The 22,870-nt window shown below is 40.3% G+C and overlaps 1 protein-coding gene across 1 annotated transcript in view; it reads right to left on the bottom strand.

The window, feature by feature from the left end:
• pdzd2 (PDZ domain containing 2) overlaps positions 1 to 22,870 on the bottom strand; it is an 82,659-nt gene that overhangs the window by 50,242 nt on the left and 9,547 nt on the right. The window contains exon 2 of the mRNA XM_058375010.1: positions 13,708 to 14,601. Within this exon, the coding sequence (XP_058230993.1) occupies positions 13,708 to 14,216 (509 nt within the window). The 5' untranslated portion in view covers positions 14,217 to 14,601. The remainder of the gene's footprint in view (positions 1 to 13,707; positions 14,602 to 22,870) is intronic.

The raw sequence follows: 22,870 nt of genomic DNA, 5'->3' as shown, positions 1-22,870 counted from the left end.
AAAAAATAGGAACTCATTCGTCTGAAGTAAAGTAGGACGGGGCGGCAATATTTTTAGTGATCTATAACGTGTATGCACACTATATAATATTCTGAGAGCTTCTGGAAACCATTTGCATTCCAAACAGTGCTGATAAATATACACAAATCATAATTCAGTATTTTTCCCTCCTGAGAATCGAGCCCTGTGTGAAGGATAGAGCGAACAGGAGTGAGCATAAACACTCAGAACCCAGATTTATCCACAAAACAGGTCCTGGAAGGGAAACAAGGCAAAGCAGTTCCAGATTTGTTGAAAGACATGACCTGCATTTTAAGCTGGTGATGTGAAGAAGACGAAGTTTCGGAAGAACGCCTGGTGGGCTTATGATTGTAGGTAGTAATGGGTTGAAGATATTATCATCAGAATCTTTGATCCAATCAAAAGCTTGCAAGAAAAATGTATCACTGACTGATCAGAGGACAAAGTCATTTAAGTTTCTCAGTAAACAGAAATCCCGAAATAGGACAAATGTCTCAGTATAGCTTCCATATGCAACACCTTGAATTTCCACTGGCTGCTTGTGTCCTGCGAAAGTCTCTTTTCATTACGGAGGACATCCGGTCTCCAGCGGCTGTCTGGGCACACATTCTTCACATAACTCTGTGGAATTTTAGTGGGGAAATGTCCTAACAGACACTAGCATCATTCACATCCAGTGCCCACCGCACATAATTTGAGAGGCAGTGTATAGAACAGAAAACATGTGCCAAAATGGTATTAGTACAGTAACAGTAAACAGACAAGGATCAGTGTTTAATAATGTACTTAATATCGTCATCTATACTAGCTGTAGGATTCTTTCGTATATAGCCTTCGGATTCAGACATCATAAAAACCAAAGATTAGCAACTGCTCAGTTTCTATTGATTCTAGAGTCGATGGTGACGTCTCTCATGATATAAACCAATGCCAATAAAGCAGACCGACATAATGCTGAAACATTAAATCGTCAAAAAAATCAAATAATCTGCTTCGTAAATAACTAATCAGCAGAAACACTATGACGCACAATGGCGACTGAAACTGATTTGATCCCTGTAATTATTGTTAGAATTATAAAACATTTATCAACTTTCCTTTCAAGCCATGCTTTCACATCAGGGGAATTTCTCGGTTCTCGGTTAGTGCTTGCACATCAGCCTAGACATAATAAATAAAAAAAGCAGACAAATTAAACAACAGCAGAAAGTTCAGGAGGCAGTAAAACTGTCCAGTTTCAGTTCAACTCTAAGGACAGACTGACCAGGACTGTGCTATTTATTTAACTAGAGACGTCACCGTTCTTTTTATTTTCACTGGTATCTGTGATTTATTTAATCATGTTTTATGTACCTAAGCCTGCTCTGAGTGCCAAGGAAAGAAAATACAGTTACAATCAAACTAACCAATGTAAGTTACATAACAGTGAAGAGACAAACTTTCTCCATAATATACGTGTCTCGAAGATTAGATAGATAGATAGATAGATAGATAGATAGATAGATAGATAGATAGATAGATAGATAGATAGATAGATAGATAGATAGATAGATAGATATTTTATTGATCCCATGAGAGAAATTCTTCTGTTATCTATCTAGAAGAAGATAATAAGACACCAGACACCTTACAAATGAAAGGGCCTTGATATAAGGTACAAAAAACACATTTTTGGTCATGTCTTATGGACAGATCATATTAAGATAACCCTGTTATGTTTTATTATAAGGAAAGTGTGCACAAACATATATATAACAGCTCCTGGTTCAAAACTGATATATGGTCAGCACTTTTGATCAAACTGAAACACACTGTCCTTATTAATAGTGCAACAACTGACGATAACATTCAACTCTGATCTTTTGGATCATTTCCGAAACGACTGAAGCTCTTTAATCAATCAGAAACTGAAAAAGGCTTATGAATTACAGTGGCCGAGCATCAACACATCCTCAGCGTCTGATACCTGATAAGATCAAGCTCAACTAACAGGTAGCTCAAGTGGTTAAGGCTCTAGGTTGTTGATCAGAAGATCAGGGGTTCAAGCTCCAGAACCTCAAAGCTGCCACTGTTGGGCCCTTAAGCAAGGCCCCAAACCCCCTCTGCATCATGGTTGCCCCTGTGCTCTGACCCCGGCCCTCCAAGTGATATGTGAAGCAAGAATTTCACTGTACAGTAATGTATAATAATAAAGGCTACTTAACTATCACCTATTAAACATGACCAGTTAATTGAATGTACGCTGTCTATTGATGTTTGAAGGAACATATATACGAGAGACCTGCATTGTTCACCAATTACACTATATAGCCAAAAGTTTTGAGACATCTGCCTTTTACATGCACCGGAACTTTAGTGACATCCCATTCTTGATCTGTAGGGTTTAATATGGAGTTGTCCCATCCTTTGCAGCTATAACAGCTTTAACTCTTCTGGGAAGGCTTTCCACAAGGTTTAGGAGTGTGTTTGGACCATTCCTCTAGCAGCGCATTTGTGAGGTCAGGCACTGATGTTGGACAAGAAGGCCTGGCTCGCAGTCTCCACTCTAATTCATCCCAAAGGTGTTCTATCAGGTCAGGATTCTTTTGCAGTCTGCATGCCTAGGTGCTTGATTTTATACACCTGTGGCCATGGAAGTCATTAGAACTGAATTCGATGATTTGGAGCTGTGTCCATAAACATTTGGCAATATAGTGTATATGTTCTCGACTTCACCATCAAACTACAGCAATCTGCTGTCCAGCTTGATTTAAATCTAGTCTTCACTTTTCAGCCCATTAGTATATTGCTGTGCTGAGTGAATCCAATACAAAACGCATTGGTGAAAATACAAATTACTGCTGTAGCTTTTAACTGTAGTGTACAGCTGAAGAGTACATAACAAATCTGAGTACTGCAACCTGGATTTGAAAACACTGCTGTGCTGCCATCAAGTGGACAAAACAAAAATCTGTACTGAAGTGTACTGCTTAAAACAAACATTACAGCAAATTATGTACATGGAAAATACATATAAAAACAAAAACAAAACACAGATCTGGCATAACATTACGACCACCTGCCTTTTGGTCCTCCTTTTGCTGCAGCCCTGACCCATCATGCACTGTGTATTCTGACACCTTTCTATCAGAACCAGCATTAACTTCTTCAGCAGTTTGAGCAACAGTAGCTCGTCTGTTGGATCGGATCACACGGGCCAGCCTTTACTCCCCATGTACTTCAATGAGCCTTGGTCACCCTTGACCCTGTCGCCGCTTCACCACTGTTCCTTCCTTGGACAACTTTTGATAGATACTGACCACTGCAGACCGGGAACACCCCACAAGAGCTGCAGTTTTGGAGATGCTCTGATCCAGTGGTCTAGCCATCACAATTTGGCCCTTCGTCAAACTTGCTCAAATCCTTACGCTTGCCCATTTTTCCTGCTTCTAACACATCAACTTTGAGAACAAAATGTTCACTTGCTGCCTAATATATCCCACCCACTAACAGGGGGCTCCTCATGATGAGGAGATCATCAGTGTTATTCACTTCACCTCTCACTGCTCTTAATGTTATGGCTGGTCGGTGTATATAAAATATCAATCAACATTAAGCAAAGAAACTCAAGTTTTAGGGATTTTAGAGATTAAACAATTAAAGACACAACAACCAAAAGTTCAATTCTTCCCTAATGAACTCACTATTTTTATGTTAAGCCTTTCAAAACAAAAATGCAGCTATTTAAACCATTTTTCACAAAGATAACGAACCTTTTGCGTTCTCATAGTAGGAATGTGGCGATAAAATACACTGCCATTAGGAAAACTGTTTTAATGTATTATTATAGTTTATGATATTATCAGTGTTGTATTAAAATAGCCTCTGCTTTATTCAACAAGTAATGAACCACGGAAGGAATATTATAATACATTCCTAATAATAATTTGTTTTAAAAAAAAATCTCATACAAATGATTAGCAGATAGAGACACTCGATTCTGTTATGCAGCAAAATATGATGGAATATAATTTAGGACGCTTTTAGGACAGTAAACCAGGGATGCTGGGATTAATTTGTGTTAGAAAAATGAGCTTTCGTGCAGAGGATTATAAAGTATAAGACTAAAAAGTAAGGCATGAGGTTTGCTTTTATGAAAATAACGAGAAAAATATCCCACTGAGATTATATTTTTATAATCAGAATTCAGCTTTGTTACTAAATTGTGCTGTTTTGTTGACGGCAGGTTAGGTGTGCATAACGTCTTACTGTTCCCAAAATAGTATAGAAATTTCCCATATTTTATGTATTATATTGGCTGGGTATATGGATGTGGTAGCTTAGTGGTTTAGGTGTTAGATAACTGATCAAAAGGTTGTGAGTTTGACTCCCAGGTCCACCAAGCTGCCACTGCTGGGCTCCTGAGCAAGGCCCTTTAACCCTCAATAGCTCAGATGTATAAAACGAGACAAATTTTAAGTCACTCTGGAAAAGAGGGTCTGTCAAAGTGTATTAATGTCAAAGTTTTGATTGTTTCCTGCCTGAAAATCCAGATCCTTCAATGCCACCCTCATGTATTGCTGAGAACACATGCTATTTTCACTCAGGATGTGTGTTATATGCGTGTAGGACCTCCCTTATCATTACAACATACTACGAAGTTGCCATGCTGTATTTTTAACCCTATATCACTGTGAATACAAATAAGGGATGCATTAAAAAAAAAAATTCTGTTTCTTTAAAGCTGCTTTGTGATAATGTCCACTCTTAAGCATGGAATATATGAATACAGTAGAACTGTATGTACAATTGAATGTGTAAATGTTTCTGTGCTACGAAGCTCGAAACGTTCATCTCGCGCCTCATACTGCGGTTTGTCAAAGTAATTTTATCTCTCATCATCTGTGGAGATGACTATTTTCAGTTCGCGTGCACAAGTCGTTAGCTGTGTCCGGAGAAGAAAGAGCATGAAATGGGATATTTCTCAAGGGTGTGTCGGTTGCAGACAATAAGGAAACATCTAAAAAAAAAAATGTTGAAAGCTTCTTCGGTTTTTCTTCGTACGAAAAATACGAATTTCAGAATATTTTCAGAAGGTCTGTACTTCTTTTCCTCCCGGTACTCTCTTTCTTCAGACCTATGTAAGAACTCGAGTCTGTCATGAAGCATCACCTCAATCTATTAACATCTAAAGATTTACTCCGTAAGGCATGGGAAAAGTGCAGGTCATCAAACACCACTAACGCCAGGGAAATGATGTCAACTTTCACTCTCATTCATCAAACGGTCGATAGGTATAACCCTCTGCAGTCTGGCTCATGAAAGAATGACGCAAAAGAGAGGAGTATGAGCCTTCAAAACAAATAGTCTTCACTCAAAGATGGAGCTTTAACGTTAAACAGAGTGGGGGGGGGGGATTTTGTCAGCCGCAGCATGTTAGTAGAGAAGATACTTGGCCATGAGGATAATAGACTTTCTAATACGCTCATATTGTGGTTTTGAGAAGAGAAGACTGATGGATTAACAGATGATCTCCTGCAATTAAATCACCCTGAAGTCATGGGATGTGTGGTACAGTTCTAGCCAAAAATCTTTCATCAGGAAATCTTTCCAGATATGAAATATATTTATTAACATGCTTCAGAAGCATTTGACTTAATATCTATAGCAACAGTGCCTAATTTCTTTCTAAATGCATCAACATCATCTCCTCCTTCAGCTTCAACAGCAGCCCAAAATCCACATTCAGATGTTCCTGGAAGCTTGATTAAACAGAACAAAGGTCAGTTTGTAAATGGTTAAGAAACTGGCAGAGAAAACATCACTGGAGACCTATGAAATGTTCTGCAAATGAAACTAGACGTCAATACAATTGGGTCTTTTGGTTAACTGTTTGTAATTCAGTGGTGAATAAATTAATCAGTAGCCTGGTCTGTGGGAACAAGACGGAGACAATTAGGTATAACTAAAGGAAGAAAGAAAATAAAATCTAAGTAGATTTGGGTTTTTAAACATAATGTGCAGCTTATCATTGTAACTAAAGCACTTCTTCTAAATCTACACTACACACATCTTCTCAGGATCGAAGTGGCTGATTTTGTCTGATTCATTAGTGATGCACCTTCAGATTCAGTATCAGGCATGTTGAAGAAAGGACATTATGAGGATGAGGTTCCCTTCTAAGCCTGGTTCCTCTCAAGGTTTCTTCCTCATGTCATCTCAGGGAGTTTTTCCTCACCACCGTCGCCTCAGGCTTGCTCATTAGGGACAAATGTTATAGTAAAACTTAATGATTCTTACTATGTTTCTATTTTTCTGTAAAGCTGCTTTGAGATCATGTCCAAAGTCTCAAAGCATGTAAGTCTCCAGGTATCACTGCTTACACTCATGTGAGTGACAGCTGACCCTGTGGTTAAACACATACAGAGAAAATAAAGAGGTTTAAATATCTACACACGATGTATCTCATAACTGAATAGCTCCCATCATGCCTCGTGGACCTTTTGTCATAATCTCAAGCACAACAGACAACGTTGGAAACTTTAGAAGAGGATCGTTATTATATACTTGTTTGTTTCTCCTTGTGTTAACGTACGTAGGTATCAAACTAGCTAGGTTTCCACGGAACCAAAACATGGCACACTGAAGCTTTTACAAGCCTGGTGGGAAATATATATAAATAAATATATCATTTGTCCAAAGCTGAGAATTGTGAAATATATTCAGAAATAGTTATGTATTATCATTTATAGTAATATATAAAATATATGTCTATACACACTGAAATTCCATTTATTACAATTCTATTTTAATCATACTTAAATGAAATGTACAGTTATAATACTGTAAGTTGTTCTGAGCTGTTGAATAAATTCCACCTGGTGAGATTGTCATAGTTTGAGATTATCACAGAGAGCGCAGATATCATAGATAATCAATAAGATTATCAAATATCTTATTTTTCTCTGTAGAAAGGGTCATTTCCATTATTGGTATGATATAGACCTTTACATTTATGGCATTTGGCAGACAGCCTTATCCAGAGTGACTTAAATTTATCTCATTTTTTCATACAGTTGAGCAACTGAGGGTTAAGGGCCTTGCTCAAGGGCCCAGCAGTGGCAGCTTAGTGATCCTGGGATTCATTCTCAGAACTTTCCGATCAGTAGTCCAACACCTTAACCACAGAGCTAAAATGTCTTCGTATAATGCTTTATTTAAGTCCTTTTCTCTACATGAACCAGTTAAGGAAGTTGGGGTCAGAGTGCAGAGGCAGTGATGATACAGCACCCCTGGAGCAGAGAGGGTTAAGAGCCTTGCTTCATTGCCCAGCAACGTCAGCTTGCCAGTGCTGGGGCTCGAACCCCAATTAACAACCCACCGCCTTAACCACTTGAGCTACCACTGCCCCTGGTGCTTGCCTACAAAGCCAAGAATGGACCAGCTCCCTCTTACTTCAACGCTCTAATTACTCCTCACACTGCATCATGTTTCCCGTGATCTACTAGCCCTGCTCAACTGGTGCCACCATCTCTCAGGGTAAGAGGTAGGTATACATCTAGACTCTTCTCTGCTCTGGCACCGAGGTGGTGGAATGAACTCTTCCTCTAGATGTCAGCACTGCTGATTCACTGGCCGTCTTCAAACGCCGGATGAAGACCTACCTCTTCCGAAACCCTTGAACTAGCTCTTATTTTCCCTGTTGGTTTTATGTATTGTTGTATTTTGTATGTTGATTTATTTAGGCAGATGATATCCTAAGTCTGTGACCTACTGAACCAGTGTTAATGATAGAGCACTTTTGTATGCCAGAAATATAAATGCTTACATCAGATATTTCAATATAAGGCATTAATAAAGCAGCAGAATTAAAAGCATATGTATTGTATTGTATTGTATACTCTGCATGTATGAGTACATCTTTCTGAACATCTAACAGAAAATGTGTGGCTGGCAAACAAGGCTGACCAAGTTCACCTTCGTAATGAAACGCTCCCTGCCAGGTTACTGTGGTTCGGTTTAAGCTATACCCAAGGATCTTTGGAAAATCTTTTCAACCGCTCTTAAATGAGTACAAGGCCACTTGAAACCTGCTTGGATGCTATCGATTGTGGTTTGGCATTTATGGGGATTAAAACTATTCACATTTCCTTGATGATTTCTCTGAAGCCCGGTCCTTCAATTTATGGAAAATAATACATCATGGGTTTCGAGCAAGATTTCTCTTTGGTGTATCACTGCTGTCCTCATAAAGCTTGCTTTCTCATTGAGCATGTGGAGAACACTTTGCACAAGCTGAGCTATTTTCCATGCTCTCTACAGACAGCTGCTGAGCCAGGCTGTAAAAATGAGAGAGAGAGAGAAAAAAAAGGCCAGAACTTTGCAAGAAGACACATTTAACTAGAGCTTTTTGCAGGGCTAGGTTTCTGTGCTGAAACCATTAACATGAGAGGCACTTAATGAAAAAGAAATCTCACTCGCCTTTTTAACAGTTTATTATTGTTCCTCTGCTAGAGTGACAAAAAAACACACACAATTTCTAACTTTGCTTAGCGCAGAAACTGTTAACTTTAGTAACCTTGATGTATTTAGCTCGTTACTCTCATTCAGAAGAAGCCTTTATTAGAAGGAGACCTTACATGAGCCCAAAAGACTAAAATGACCCCCAAAAAGTCATTCAGCTTTTGGAATTTCTGTTTCAACATCTCAAATACAGTCCTCTATAAAGTCTCCTAATCTGATTGTAGTATCTTAGTATCTTAGGCCATGTTCACAGTTATCACACCAAAGCAGATGAATGTAATATATATTAGGAAAATAAAAACCATTAATGAATGTGTGAGAACCCGATTCTGTCATTAAGACCTATAACGCCTACTCACGACTTTACCCTGCTTCCCTGGTTAAATGTGAGCAAACATCTGAAAGGTCATTTGTACAGCAGTGAATACAAATGAGAGAAGTATGTATATTAGTCAGCGCTCAAAAAAGTGCAGCATTTGACCAAGACAACCTCTTTTTGGGCGATTAGTGGTCTATAACTTTATAAGGCATCCTTACTGCAATAATAGCAAATACACCGATCAGGCATAACATTATGAGCAGTGAGAGGTGAAGTGATTATCTCCTCATCATGGCACCTGTTAGTGGGTGGGATATATTAGGCAGCAAGTGTCCTCAAAGTTGATGTGTTAGAAGCAGGAAAAATGGGCAAGAGTAAGGATTTGAGCGAGTCTGATGAAGGGCCAAATTGTGATGACTGGATCAGAACATCTCCAAAACTGCAGCTCTTGTGGGGTGTTCCCGGTCTGCAGTGGTCAGTATCTATCAAAAGTGGTCCAAGGAACGAACAGTGATGAACCAGCGACAGGATCATGGGCGGCCAAGTCTCATTGATGAACGTGAGGGACGAAGGCTGGACCGTGTGATCCAGCAGACGAGCTACTGTTGCTCAAACTGCTGAAGAGGTTAATGCTGGTTCTGATAGAAAGGTGTCAGAACACACAGTGCGTGACGGGTCAGGGCTGTTTTGGCAGCGAAAGGGGGACCAACACAATATTAGGTCATAATGTTATGCCTGGTCGGTGTATTCGGTACATTTTGTCCTCAAAGTTGATGTGTTAGAAGCAGGAAAAATGGGCAAGCATAAGGATTTGAGCGAGTTTGAGTCTGAGTGGTCTGCAGTGGTCAGTATCTAAGGCCCATGGAGAGCCCACCTCACAACTTACAGGACTTAAAGGATCTGCTGCTAACATCTTGGTGCCAGATACCACAGGACACCTTCAGGGATCTTGTGGAGTCTATGCCTCAAGGGGTCAGGGCTGTTTTGGTATCAAAAGGGGGACCGACACAATATTAAGCTGGTGGTCATAATGTTATGCTTCATTGGTGTATATGTAAATATATCCAATGCCTGAAAGTTTTTCACTATTCCAGTGTGTCAAGAAATGTATCTGTATTAGTGTAAACCTGAGAATAACCTTCACGGAAAGTCAGAAGCCTGTGTCCCTAGGCTTATAGCCTTGAAAAGCCCAGACAAGAGCACTATTATCCTTTCCACAGGATGTGTGGCTAGTTTTCTTCTCCTTCATCAAAAGCATTTAATGTGATCTGTGATCATCTCATAGAAAAGACAGGCCACTTTGACATCTCACAGGTAAAAAGTCATATATAAGAAACAGACATGCATTGGGACTGTGCAGGACACAATTTCCATGCTCCTTTGGTCTGTTTCCAAACACAGCTGCTGTGTTGTGTCTCTCTCACAGATATCTTTGCCGGCTGCAGTGGGGTTTTTTTTTTTCTTCTCTGGAGAAAATGAAACGTTGCTGAGGAAAATATCTTGGTCTGAATGTCTTTCAGGAACTTCCTCTTTTTACACGATGTGTGTTAAGGGTAACAAGCCGAGCGTGACTGCTCCATGTAGCACTGGTCTAGGTTCAGACTGATTCACTCTGGTGCATTTGCGTTCATCTTACTTCTGGATAAAGGTGCATGAAGAACACAGCTCCTCATATTTTTTATTATGTTCCCCTGCTGCTCATGGCAATTGCACTTCATCATCGCCTAAAACACACGACCCGCAGGTTCCTTTACATCCTGAGTGGGAATCGTGGCACAGTTCCAGCGCAACCCGAGCTCACACCACCTCCTCCAAATAGTCTCGGTTTCAGTAGCTCTCTCCGCATCCCGGTCCCCTGACACCTTTCACTTCACCACTTGTTCATACAAACTGTGCTCTCTTTTAGGGACGGTCAGATAAAATCAATATCTCATAATGAACCATTTTTTATCCAGTAGAGGATGACTCCGCCCCCTCCTTAGATCATAAAGGTTTACTTACTGTAAATCATACACTGAGGCTGTAACACTCACCAGATGTAAGATCTGAGACACTAGACTGCGATCTCTATCTCTACCTGATCTAGCTGGCTGTGTGATGTTTTGCTTCTTCTGAAATTATTGGGATTTCTTGACTCATGTTGAATTATTTTCATTCGTGTGTGGTTGTTTTAAAGCCCTCACAGCATTTCTGTGTAAAGGCCATGGCATGTACGATGTCCACACTGTTGTGATGTAGTCGGTTTAAAAAAAAGTGTTTTCTGAGTGGAATACTCCGACCTAAAATCCACGGCCCAGCACTGTCTACTACTACTAACCGTTTTATGATTGATATGCGTGTTCGGTTTGCCAAAGGAGCCAATTAGGCCTGCAATAAATGGACACAGCTCTACTGCCAGTTAGAAATCTGTGCCAGTTCCCATAGTACTTAAATTCAGCCACAGCGGGTATCTGAGCCTGAGGAGGAATGAAGGATGGGGCAAATCTTTTTTAAATCCATACAGTTGTAGGGGGAAAAAGTTTGTAAAAACATTGGAATTTATGTACACATCTACATGAATGGCTCATAAAATGTCAACAGATTTTTGAGTCATGTACGTTAAAGGCAGACTTGTTAAGAAAATATACATATATATATATATATATATATATATATATATATATATATATATATATATATTATTATTATATTATTATTATATTATATATATTACATATATTATATATATATATTTATATAACTGATATATATATATATATATATATATATATATATATATATATATATATATATATATATATATATATATATATATATATATATATATATATATATATATATATATATAATATAATAATATATAATATAACTGACTTTTTTTAAAACAAATCAGCAAGGCAGGTTGATGATAAGCATCCTAAAGGGTGGACGACTGAAGAAAGACATTCTGAAGCAATAAAAGGGATTTCAGGGACTATTTTTAAGCTCAGGTGGTTATTGTTGAGTTCAGAAGACTGTGGGTTACAAGTACATTTTTCAGGAAAGTCATATACTGGTAGAAATGTAATAAATGTTGAGCCCTCAGGTGTACCCATCCCTCAAGGGGTGGGTAAACTCTATGTTTCCTATCAGAAATTATTCTAGAAAGCTAAGACCCAAACTATCCAAAGAAATCTTGCCAAACACATATTAGCAAATAGAGAGGCAGTGGTAGCTCATGTGGTTCATTGCCCAGAAGATCGGGGTTCAAGCCTCAGCACCACCAAGCTGCCCCTGTTGGGGCCCTTAACCCACCCTGCTCCAGGGGCACTGCATCATGGCTGACCCTGCGCACTGACCCCAACCCCCAAGGATGGGATATGCGAAGGAAGAATTTCACTGTGCTGTAATGTATATGTGACAAATAAAGGCAGCTTAACTTAATAAGTACAAGAAGCTCACATTAACAGCAAGCGAAAAAGGCAAATCACAGAGTGTGGCTGATTTTCATGTCTGTTAGGCTGCAAACCAACTCCACTTTTAATACAGTAATCTGTCTGAATGAAGTGCATGAACACTCCTTATTGGTGAAAACTGAATCCTGCTAAAACACAGAATATTTCAGCAGCAAAAGCCCAGCTGCCTCTGCAGGAAGGTTGAGATTTAGACATAAATGTAGCTTTCAACGATATAAGCTAACTCATCAACACAGGATTAGCATGTCCATAGGCACAAGCTATAAAAGAGTTGAAACTGCTCGTACATGGAGGTCAGTAAAGGAGCACTCGGTGCTTTCCTCAGTGTTTTGTAGCAGCAATGCAATGTTAAGCCACTTAATAAACCTCTTAATAAGCCTATTAACCACCAACTGCTCTGGTAATCCCTGCACTCCTTTATTACATCTGTATGTGTGAACGGACATCACGATATCCAATGATATTAATTCCACTCTCGATAAACAGTGAATACAATTCTACAGGATTATATAGTTCTTTGGTTAAGGTATGAATGTATGTTGTTCCCAAGGATGGATTTATTTATTTATTTATAATGTATTTATTATTAAAGCTTTCAAGATCGCATTTTTTAAAAGCTGTTAAAACTGAAATCCAGATCCTTCTAAATGGCTCACAAAACCTTTACTTACGACTACATATTTTCGTCTGGACGACCAACTGAAACCACATTTAATGTGGCAGTTCATCAAAATGTCTTCCTTTCCTAGACACTGGCACGATCCAATGTGAAAAACCTTTCCAAAAATGCCACTGGCTAGAAAAAGATGAATTTAAAAAAGTTTCTGGGATACTAACCTCATTCCTAGTGAATGGACCAAAATTAGGATGTGTAAAGATCACACTACTGGATTGTACCACAGGACACTTTTATTTAGTGTCTTTAGTAAGGGCATAAGGGTAATAGGGTCATTAGAAATGACCAGGAATCTCCACTTTTAATAAAAATGAATTGCATGTGATTCTGCATCCACAGTGAAATTCCTTCGGTTCTAATATCTGATTGGCTGAGTTGTACTCGAAGCTGTATAATCCTCAACACACACACATACACACACACACACACACACACACACAGACATGGTCACCAGTCACCGAATCACAATAATTGAATTCTGTATTAAAGCCCACAGTATATTCTAATCTTTTTGTTGTTGTGTTGCTAAGCAACCAAAGCTTAATATAAACACAACATTGTGTTTATTTAATATATTATTAATTACATTATTATTTCTATTATTTTGAGCACTCTGGTTCGAATTGTGCCTGATAACATCCTTTCCCATGATACCGTCACTGTAACTCGCGCACTCTTGTGGCGTACTGCTTTGTGTCCACGTTTCTAGACATATAAAAGTATAACTCGGATACCTGGCTCCGGTGACGTCCACTCCGACCATCAGCTGACCGTTGAGAGACAGCAGCTCGTCCCGCAGCTTAATGTCACCGCATCGTGCTGCGGGGCTCTTCTTCTTCACCTCGGTCACCCAGATGCACCCCACATCCAAAACGGGGCCCTTATCGCTCTTGCGCCGCCTGCGCCGCACCTTCTTCTTTCCCTCAGGATCCCCGAAGATGGGGATGTTCCCGAAGCTGAGCCCAAACTCGGTGCCATCTCCTTCAGCCTTGCTTAAGCAGACGGCTCGGACCTCTGCGTCCGCTTCGTCCTTAAGCGCGCTGCCGTTGCACGGGCGGCTCTCGCAATCTGTAAAGTTCAGCTGGATGTACTCTACCAGCTTGCGCACTGCAGCCTGACATGGCGTAGCTCTGCCTGCATTTTTCCCGTGCTCATCCTCCCGGTCCTGCTCTCCCTGGTTCACCTTCAGCCAGCTCTCCAGCAAAGACAGGTGACTCAGTGCGTTTTCCTGGGTGATGGGCATCCTAGCTGCTGCTGCTGGGCCTGCCTGGGCCTTCCCTGCATGGTGGGTGTAATGTTTTCCAATTCTGTGATTATTAACAGATAGGTGGAATCAGATAAGCGAAATGGTGCTTGCCTCCATCTGATACAGACGCCCCTCAGACTTCAGAACTACAGCACCGACATCCCTTAATGTTACATTTGGCCTGCAAAGGACCATGATGTCATAGAGAAAAATGAAGACAGAGAGGGGGAAAAGGCTTTTTAGACTACGAGGGGTAACTAGAGAATGTGTGCCATTAACTGGCCTGCTTGGGTCCTTCCAAATCCAATTTCCAGTCCAGTAAAAGCAGGAATTCCTGACTGTGGAGCTTAGATCCTGACTTCCAGGCGCCACAGATATTCACCTACAGAGAAGAAGAGCATTAGTATTAGTACGGATAAAAAGATGTGTGTACTCGTACTGTATGACATCCTTAACACTGTACCACTCAGCTGTATACTAAGATACTAACCTGACTCAAATGCCAAACCACTGGCCAGATGTTACAACGGTGCAAATGAAGCTCTTTTTTTTTTTTTGACAGATCTGCAAACCACATTTCTGACATTTTTTAACTACACGCTCTCGACTCTCGACCACAATCAAATTGCTACTTTGGGTATGTTCTCAAAATAACATGCGTTTGTGCTCGAGAAAACCACATCCACACAGCTCACAGATGCACTTTGCTTCGGATCAAACACTTTTACATGCCTGTAAACAGAGTATTAGTCTAAATAACAGAAAGGTTAGCTCTTTAAAAGCGTTTCAGTATAAGAGGTAGTAGATCCGTGCTACATTACTGACCTTTGTTTGCATTAAAAGATACTGAACGCAATACGCATCACTAGAAAGTGCAGCTTCCTGTCAATTCATGCCATGTGTCTCAATTTGCATCTAATAACCAGGTCATTAAAATTTCAGCAGTCAGTATGCATTTACTCAGATATAATAGTGACAAATAATAATAATAATAATAATAATAATAATAATAATAATAATAATAATAATAATATAGCAAGCAACATTACAACATTGTCTCTGTCTTTTAAAACTTTATTTGTTTGTTTGTTTGTTTGTTTGTTTGTTTGTTAATGCTACTGTATGATGTTTATAAGCAGTTGTCCTTGAGGGGATTTGCCGTATGTCCCCACAACACACACACACACACACACACACAACCACATACACATCCACACACACACAAATACACATCCACACGTACATACATATACATAAACACACAGACACACACATACATATACACATCCATACACACGTACATACACACACACACACAGACACACACATATCCGCACACAACCACATCCACATCCACACATCCACACACACACACAAATACACATCCACACACACACACATACATACACACACACACACATCCGCACACAACCACATACACATCCACAGCCACACATCCACACACACACACAAATACACATCCACACACACACACATACACATCCACACACATATACATAAACACACAGAAACACACATACATATACACATCCACACACACATACATACACACACACACAACCACATACACATCCACATCCACACACACACACACACACACATCCGCAAACAACCACATACACATCCACACACACATACATACACACACACGCACACATCCGCACACACACAACCACATACACATCCACCCATCCACACACACACACACACACGTACACATCCACACACACATACATAAACACACAGACATACACATACATATACACATCCACACACACATACACACAGACACACACACATCCACACAAACACACACTCCAACACTCACATCCACACACACACACACAAAACAGGCTACTTCCAAATGAATATCTAAATCTTCCTGTTAAAACAGGCTTCACCCCACTCTTTCCATTTCAGTTTAAATGTCTTGTGCAGCAGCGTCCGGTCCCAGTGACCCTGAGTCATGTTTAATCGATTTTAAACATGTCATTCATTAATACTGACAATGTTTTACAAACTAAAAAAGAACCATATACAAGGCTGGCTGTTTTTTACTGTTTTTACTGTTTCTTCTGCTCTCTGACATTAAAACTGTTTACAAACAACCAACGGCTGCACGGAAACTCCGACCTGCATTCATAACCCGTAAGTGACCCCTTCCTGACCCCCCTCCAAGTAGCCGGCTGACATTTTTATCTGAAAAAAAAGAGGGTGGTTTTCCCTGAGCATCATACATTAAAATCCAATCTGATGAGGATTTTTGACCTCTGACCATGGAACTGACCAGTGATCTGAAGAATGGCTTATTTGAGCTCTACATGCATTGTTCACTTCAAATAAGTGTTAAACCCTATAACCTCAAGTAATTTCATCTACACAGATCGAATTTATATAACACACATCAGCTAGGGTCATTACCTTTTGTCCCCTGACTGGTGGAGAAAAAAAAATAGCCTTTTGCTTGTTCACAAGGATCAAATTTCAGAATAAATACCTTTCCCGTTACCGCGTTTCATGTAGTCCAGAGCGCTGATGTAATGGAAGCTAAAAATAAAAACTGATGCCATAATCTCAACAAATTCCAGAAAGTCAAAAGCCAGAGTTTCGAAGAGGAAGACGAACGCACGGCGCTCGAATCCAGCGACGGTCAGTCCAAGATCGTTTGTCACACTGCAAGGGTGGTCCTTCACTGAGAGCCACTCTGCTTTTTCCATTAAGGATTAAAACTGTGGATGTTCTCACCACTTGCTACAGTATTGTGTGCTGTTTTGTTTGCGCCCTTTTTCTAAAAGCACTGTCTTCAAAAAAAATACAAAATCGATCTCAATGCGGCGGTTAGAAATGCAGACTGACAAATAACAAACTTGGGAGCCAAATGCGGGAGAAACAGTTTACTTAGACTTTTCTAAAGTAGGCCTCTCCAAATCCCCAGTAATCACAGAGAGCATAAGCAGAGAAGCTTTGAAGAGGCCCCCACCACAGCCCTACGGGGTTCTGCCCTAGCACCGAGGCAAATACATAATCTAGACTGATCATTATGGGTTGGCTCCAACTTAGATTTCATCTGATGAACGTCTTTTTCTAATTATACAGGTAACAAGTTTCATTGTTTGGAGAACGGAATGGCTAAGTGGCACTAAGATGTCATTAGTCTGGATGTTATAATGCGTCATGACACGTGTGCTGTTCCTGAGAGAGGAGAAGAAAGCGTGTGAAGCGCGTGTATCCTGGACACCTGGGAGAAGAAGATTACATGTTTCATATGCAGTCGCCTCTTATAGCTATATTTCAGAATCCGAACGAAGCAAAACACAGCCCTCAGCCTTTTATTTTATCATTGTACAAACCCTTGCAGACGTCTTTGTATTATCCCAAAGCCTTAAAGAGCATTAATACAAGGAAAACACACTGTTACCTCATGAGAGAATCATACACCCACCAGGCATAACATTATGACCACCTGCCTAATTTTGTGTTGGTCCTCCTTTTGCTGCCAAAACAGCCCTGACCCATCATGCACTGTGTATTCTGACACCTTTCTATCAGAAACAGCATTAACTTCTTCAGCAATCTGAGCAACAGTAGTTCGTCTGTTGGATCGGACCAGCCTTCTCTATCCACGTGCATCAATGAGCCTTGGCCACCCATGACCCTGTTGCCGGTTCACCACTGTTCCTTCCTTGGACCACTTTTGATAGATACTGACCACTGCAGACCGGGAACACCCCACAAGAGCTGCAGTTTTGGAGATGCTCTGATCCAGTCGTCTAACCATCACAATTTGGCCCTTCATCAAACTCGCTCAAATCCTTACTCTTGCCCATTTTTCCTGCTTCTAACACATCAACTTTGAGGACAAAATGTTCACTTGCTGCCTAATATATCCCACCCACTAACAGGTGCCATGATGAAGAGATAATCAGTGTTATTCACGGCACCTCTCAGTGGTCATAATGTTATGCCTGATCGGTGTATTAGTAGTAGTAGTAGTAGTAGTAGTGATATAGAGAAAATAAAGATGGTGGACTCAAATACTATCTTTTCTGTGTAATGTGAAAAGACAACATAAGAATCTGAAGCTAAACTTTACTCTAGGCTAAATTTAAAATATAACATGGTCAGACACTTTATTAGAAAGCCGAGGGAAACACGGCCGAGTTTTCCCCTATGCTTAAACTGTGAGACAACTAAATACAGGACTGGAGGCAAACTAGAGCTTCCAGTTTGTCCGTGAGCGAGCTAATGGATTTCTGATTTGTCCACACTTGCATGAAAATTGGTTGAAAGAGCATCAAGTATAATTCAGGTCAGTAACTGTTGCTAAATCACTCTGCATTCACCCACATCACTGTCTGAATAGGTTCAGTGTTTTGTTGCCACAGTATTCCTTATGTGTCCATAGTATTAAGCTGACCCGAGTGGCAGGTTGCCAGATGGGATGTTAGGTCAGAGGAAAGCCATAGCATGAGCTGCTAATGCTAAGGGTACAGATGGCACTGGCACAAACTGAGGCCAATCTGCTCAGATCATGGTATGTTAATCCAGTGCATGGTGATAAAGCAAAACCCCCAGATAAAGCACTGCTCCTGCACAGACGTACTGGGGGCTGGTGGATGGCTAGGGGTACTTGGGCCAATCGCTTCAAGTTAGGCTATATATGTTAATCACTGGTGTCTACTATTACAACAGTTAGGCAATAAACAGTGACAAGAAATGATATAGATCATGCTAAATATGATTTAGAACTTATTTCTATTATATCAATATTCCCCTCCAGGATGTATAAACCTCTTATTAACATGAATTTATAAACAAACCTTTCCGCTCATTGGATAGTACTTTAGTTGAACGGGTCAGTGTCATTTATTGTCAGTATAAGCTGTTAGCCTGTACTTTTCGGCACTGTGAGGGTAAGACCGATTGACCGACGGATGACAGATCTGTGTCAGGATGTCCGAATGGGAACGGAGTGACCGCATGGTCAGTGTAAAATGAGACACCCTTTGTTTCCTCACTGGGAGCGATATCCACCCCCTTCCTTCTGCACAGCGACATATGGCCACGTTACAGCCGTTTCTAAATGCCACATGTCGCACACGCTCTTCATTCTGAGAGCTATACGCTATACGCACTTCAGAAGGGATCGCCTTTATGGACTGCCACACAAGAGCCGTTCATTCAGGTCAAATGAGATTATTACTAACTACACACTTAACTCGGTGTTAATGAATTCTTGAATAGAGCTCTGCAGCCTGCCTATGGAGAAAGATTGTTTTTTATTACGACTGGAAAAGTCTACCTAGAGATCTCAATACTTAAAGTAACGATACGTATATGTTTATAAAATTCTATGTTCATCACCCGAGAGCAACTAATGGGTGAAAATCGATCGTGATAAACGTGCTGGATGCATAACTCGTGTTTCGTTTCATGCATTTATTCATCGTTTCATAAGTAAATGGACAATTTGTTTAGGACATGACAAGTGGACATTTTAGTCTTCACTTAGATTTCAGACACTGTCTTTCCCTTTGTTTTTCTTTAGACGTACAGATAGAAACATTAGAGCTGATCTGTAAAAATTCAAGAAGAAACCGTGAATATGGGTGAATGCACCGATGTGTAATGCGATGGATCAAATTGCATTGAAAAATGAATGCAGATTGGGATTTAATATGATAACATGACGCTGCATAAGAGAAACTACTCTTGCACTAATTACGTTCATATTTACTGTAATTCAATGGGTATTCAGTGCACTATGCTGGAACGAGTACATCAGAGGGACGGCTCATGTTGGACATTTGGGGGACGAAGTTAGGGAGGCCAGACTAAGATGGTTTGGACATGTTCAGAGGAGGGAGAGTGAGTATATTGGTAGGAGAATGTTGGACATGGAGCCGCCAGGAAGGAGGCAAAGAGGAAGGCCAAAGAGGAGGTATATGGATGTAATAAATGAGGATATGAAGCTAGTGGGTGCAAGTGTTAAAGGATGCAGGAGATGGAGAGAAATGATTCGCTGTGACGACCCCTGAAGGGAAAAGCCGAAAGAAGAAGAAGAAGATAGATTCAATGCACCAATCTGTGTAAAATAACCTGTTACTACCTTTTAAAATATACAAAGGTAGCTGATATGTTTTGCAGTATTTGCTGCAATGGTGCACAATAAGCCTTCTTCTTGATTAACATTGCACTGACTTCTTACTGATGATGAATCCGTGCATGCGGATGACACACACACACACAAACACAAGCTTTTATTCACTGTTCACCACACTGGCTTGCTTGTACCCTCGATAGTTAGTAAGAGAAAGAAAAAAGAAAATACACATTACGGGCACTGTTACCTGGAGCCATGCTGTCTGTCTGGTATCTCCTGCACACCTGAATGTCCACTCACTCGCGATGACGGATTTGTAAGACAGGGGGGAAAAAAGACATCTGAGATATTCTGTTGCAGATATTGAGCGTGTTTCGTGTTCCAGTGCTCTTGAATCACCGATTCAGAAAGCATCCCTTTGTGTCTACTGTAGCAAACATCTGTGTAATTTACACAACTAAAGAACCAGGTGTACGGCTCCCTGGCCTTGAGCAACGTCTCCCTGCCTCCTAACACACAATAATAACAAAACAATCTACAGCTCTGACGAAAGGGAGGTTTCCTGAATGTTTTCCGATCGGATGCGTCTTATTAAGAAAAAATGGACCAAGGAAAGTGTATGTCTTTGGCCAAGTAAGAAATGGTTATGATCAGGTTTCTGTAGTCTTAAGAGGTGTTACGTGATCAAGAACCACCCACTGATAGAGCAAACGACTGACTAAGGAAACTGACCGGAAGATCAGGGGTTCAAGCCCCAGCACCGCCAAGTTGCCACTGTTGGGCCCTTGAGCAAGGCCCTTAACCCTCTCTGCTCCAGGGGCGCCGTATCATGGCTGACCCTGCGCTCTGACCCCAACCTCCAAGGATGGGATATGCGAAGAAAGAATTTCACTGTGCTGTAATGTATATGTGACAAATAAAGGCTGTTTCATTCATTTCATTTCCAGACTTAATGAGTTGGTCTGATTTAATGCTAATATGCACCAGCTATGACATCCTAGCCTTCAATTCCTAGCAAATAAAAAATGTTGCTTACGTGATATAGCCTGAAGGGATCGTGTGAGCATAAAGAAAGGCAAAAGGAAAAGAAGGGAATGATCAAAAAACAAAAATACAAAGGGCCATTTCCAGTTGAATTCGGGAAAGCCGTGGGGGGCGACTGGGATAAGAGCAAGGGACACACACAGATGTCAGAGGTGAGCCAGTGTTGGAGAAAATAAACCCTCATTCATGGCTCTGAGTCCTCAGCGGAGACAATACAGGCCACTTACGCTGCCTTCTCATATGTAAATGATGCCCTGTGCATGGAGCAGAGTCTGAAAAAAAGCCCTTGACTAATCAACAGCTTTGGTACATTTTATTTATGTTTCTCATAAAAATAAGAAGAATTGTGGGAAAATACTTCGGAATGCTCTTAAAATGAACCGTGTGAATGAGCATGTGCTGACGTTATAAAGACTTATTCAGGAAAAAAATAAAGCAACGCTACAAAGACTTTTACTAGTCTGTCAAACAACACAGAGGCATTTCATTCAATTCGTAACGATCGGGATCCTCTATACGTTCACACTGGCAAATTTCAGCATCAAGAAACATTTTAACTGAGATTTTTTAAATGAATTATGAGGTTTTTACCTTAGAAAAAAACTGTATAGTGTAGAGCGGAATAAAAAAAAAAAGTCCAAGAATGTTAAAAAATAAATACAATAATAAATCTTAATTTTTTAAAAATGTAGAATTATGTGGCATTTTTTTATCATTAAAAAAATAATTTAATTTATAAAACAGAAATAACAATGAAAAGTATTCATTTTACAGTTAAAGTTCAACATTACTTACTTCCAGTTGGTGTGAAAAAATAAGTCATTACAAGGATTACATAATTTATCATCATAATTTAAAATTCTGAGGAGAATTATGAGACTGGAGATGACCACGAGCATGACAGTGACCTGCTAGTGTGGATGGAGGTTTAAACAAGAGGTGCAGATTTATACAGTCCTTTATTCATATGAAATCAATAAACTGCAATAAATCAGATTTGTTCTTCATGAGATCAGGCTCACTTCCTGTTTGTAAACATGGACATTATTATACAGTGTGTGTATATATGTGAGAGAGAGAGAGAGAGAGAGAGAGAGAGAGAGACAGGGAGAGAGAGGGGAAGGGACAGGGAGATAGAGGGAGAGAGAGACAGGGAAAGAGAGAGAGACAGGGAAAGAGAGACAGAGAGAGAGAGAGAGAGAGAGAGAGAGAGGGAGGAAAAGAAAGGGAGAGAGAGGGAGAAAGAGGGAAAGAAAGCGAGGGAGAAAGAGGGAAAGAAAGCGAGGGAGAGAGAGACAAAGAGAGAGAGAGAGAGAGAGAGAGAGAGAGAGAGAGAGAGGGGAAGGGACAGGGAGAGAATGAAAGGGAGAGAGACAGGAAGAGAGAGACAGGGAGATAGAGGGGAAGGGACAGGGAGATAGAGGGAGAGAGAGACAGGGAAAGAGAGAGAGAGAGAGAGAGAGAGAGAGAGAGAGAGAGAGAG

Source organism: Hemibagrus wyckioides, linkage group LG22 (assembly GCF_019097595.1).
Source record: "Hemibagrus wyckioides isolate EC202008001 linkage group LG22, SWU_Hwy_1.0, whole genome shotgun sequence".
Taxonomy (NCBI): domain Eukaryota; kingdom Metazoa; phylum Chordata; class Actinopteri; order Siluriformes; family Bagridae; genus Hemibagrus; species Hemibagrus wyckioides.
The sequence above is the reverse complement of the archived record's forward strand: the minus strand, read 5'-3'. Positions and strand labels throughout refer to the sequence as shown.